Source organism: Brassica napus, chromosome C9 (assembly GCF_020379485.1).
Source record: "Brassica napus cultivar Da-Ae chromosome C9, Da-Ae, whole genome shotgun sequence".
Taxonomy (NCBI): domain Eukaryota; kingdom Viridiplantae; phylum Streptophyta; class Magnoliopsida; order Brassicales; family Brassicaceae; genus Brassica; species Brassica napus.
In genome coordinates, this window is record NC_063452.1 from 27,901,890 (window position 1) to 27,903,900 (window position 2,011).

Sequence of the window (2,011 nt, forward strand, 5' to 3'; positions counted from 1 at the left end):
TACCGTGAATGTTACAAATCAAACCCTGGCCAGAAATGAAAACGCTGACGACTCAGATGAGGACCAAGGGTTTGAGGAGGAGTGGCTGGACTTTGCGATGTCGGAAACACCTTTGACATGCCCACACCAAAAAAACGATGACGGTGGGAGTTTCGGTGGACCGCCGGTGCGTCCTATTCCACATATACAAAATGGAATAGTCATTCGCGAGCCAATCATTCGCCTAGAAAGTCCCACACAGCGCGAGAGTTATCGAGGGAAAGGGAAAGCCATCGACATAGGAGGGGACAGCGTTGGGTGTCGTGCGGATGTCATTCTCCCACGCATGTCAACTACCAAATCCGGATATGGGGGGAATGGAGAAAGTAGTCGTGCTGTGCGGCGTCGCTTGTTCGAGGAACCTCTGCACCGAGGGGACAAAGATGTTGAAATGGAGGAATCTGGCGGAGAAGAACCGGAGCCAATAGAAGGAGGTACAATTACAGCGCCCACCCCTGGCACACAACCAAGTAGCCTATACACGTGGACGCGATTCCAAGACTCTCTGCATAACCTGCTTAACGACCAAAGCATAGAACCTGTACTCTTTGCACGCGATGCGCCACCTGTTATTGACAGCGCCGAGGAGGATGGTAAGTAAATAGGAAGACTATACATTATATAAATATAGTATAGAATAAATTCTAATGTTAACAAGGACGCTATTCATACTGCAGGCCTAAATGCAGCTTTAGAAGCTGTCCCATATGAAGGGGACAACTTGTTTGTGGGGCAGGTTTTCAAGTCAAAGACCGACTGCAAAATCAAAATTTCAATTCATGCCATAAATAGGAAGTTCCACTTTAAGACAAGGCGCTCCACACCCTCATTTATGGTTCTTATCTGTGTTGCTATTGACTGTCCTTGGAGAGTGTACGCTGCAAAGGTTGATGGAACTGGGAATTTTCAGATAAGACAAGCAACCCTGAGGCATTGTTGCTCGGTTGATGCTAGGAGGAACTACCATAAGCTGGCTACGACACAAGTGATTGGGGAGCTCATACAATCACGTTTTGTTGGAATAAAGATTGGCCCGACCGTCGCAACAGTAAGGAAAATGATGTTGGACAACTTCCACGTCAACGTCTCGTATTGGAAATCATGGAGGGGCCGTGAAATTGCTATGGAGAGTGTATTAGGATCGATGGCGGGAAGTCGATCCTAATGATGAGTTAGGTATAAACAATGATGAGTTAGCTGAGTTACTTTACACTTTACGGCTGAGTTACTTTATACATTACGGCTGCACGGCTGAGTTACTTTACACTTTACAACTGAGTTACTTTATACATAACGGCTGAGTTTCTAAACAATGTTATCATTTGTTTGCTTCACGGCTGAGTTTGTAAACAATGTTATCATTTGTTTGCTTCACAGCTGAGTTTGTAAACAATGTTATCATTTGTTTGCTTCACGGCTGAGATACTTTAATATGTTAAGTCTGAGTTACATAAAACATAGGCTGACTTACAAAACATTACTAAACAAAGTAGTAGTAGTAGCAAAGTAACGACACTCCAACCCCACAAACAAACACATTCCTCAAACACCGACCCTGACTCATACATTCTTCTCCTTTTCTCTCAGATGCTGTCTTCATTACTTCAATCTCTTTCTCCAACCGAGCAACGCTAAGTCTGAATTCTGAGATGTCTTTGTTCATGCCACTTATCAGTGAATTAATATCCTCAACCTCTTCAACCAAACACTCATCCGCCCATTTGAATAAATGTCTCTGTTTTCACAATATAACCAGATCTAAGTACTACGTTACAGAACATGCGAAATAAGAACCAAAACGAACCTTATTATATCGTTTTCCGCAGCAATAGTACAATCTTCCTGGATTTGTAGCGGTTCCAGATGTAGAAATGTAACAGGGTTTACCACACCAACACTGTTTCGGCGTTCCTCTTTCCGCGTTCAAACGGCGTCTGTGAGAATTTCCTGAAACGCATGATGAAGAAGACAT

At 43.7% G+C, this 2,011-nt stretch overlaps 1 protein-coding gene across 1 annotated transcript; it reads right to left on the bottom strand.

The window, feature by feature from the left end:
* Positions 1-1,519: 1,519 nt before the first annotated feature.
* On the bottom strand, positions 1,520-2,011 carry LOC125592571 (uncharacterized protein At4g04775-like). Its single transcript, XM_048767818.1, has 2 exons — positions 1,844-2,011; positions 1,520-1,774 (listed from the first exon to the last, which is right to left on the bottom strand). The coding sequence occupies exons 1-2, from the start codon at positions 2,009-2,011 to the stop codon at positions 1,520-1,522; spliced, it is 423 nt and encodes a 140-aa protein (XP_048623775.1).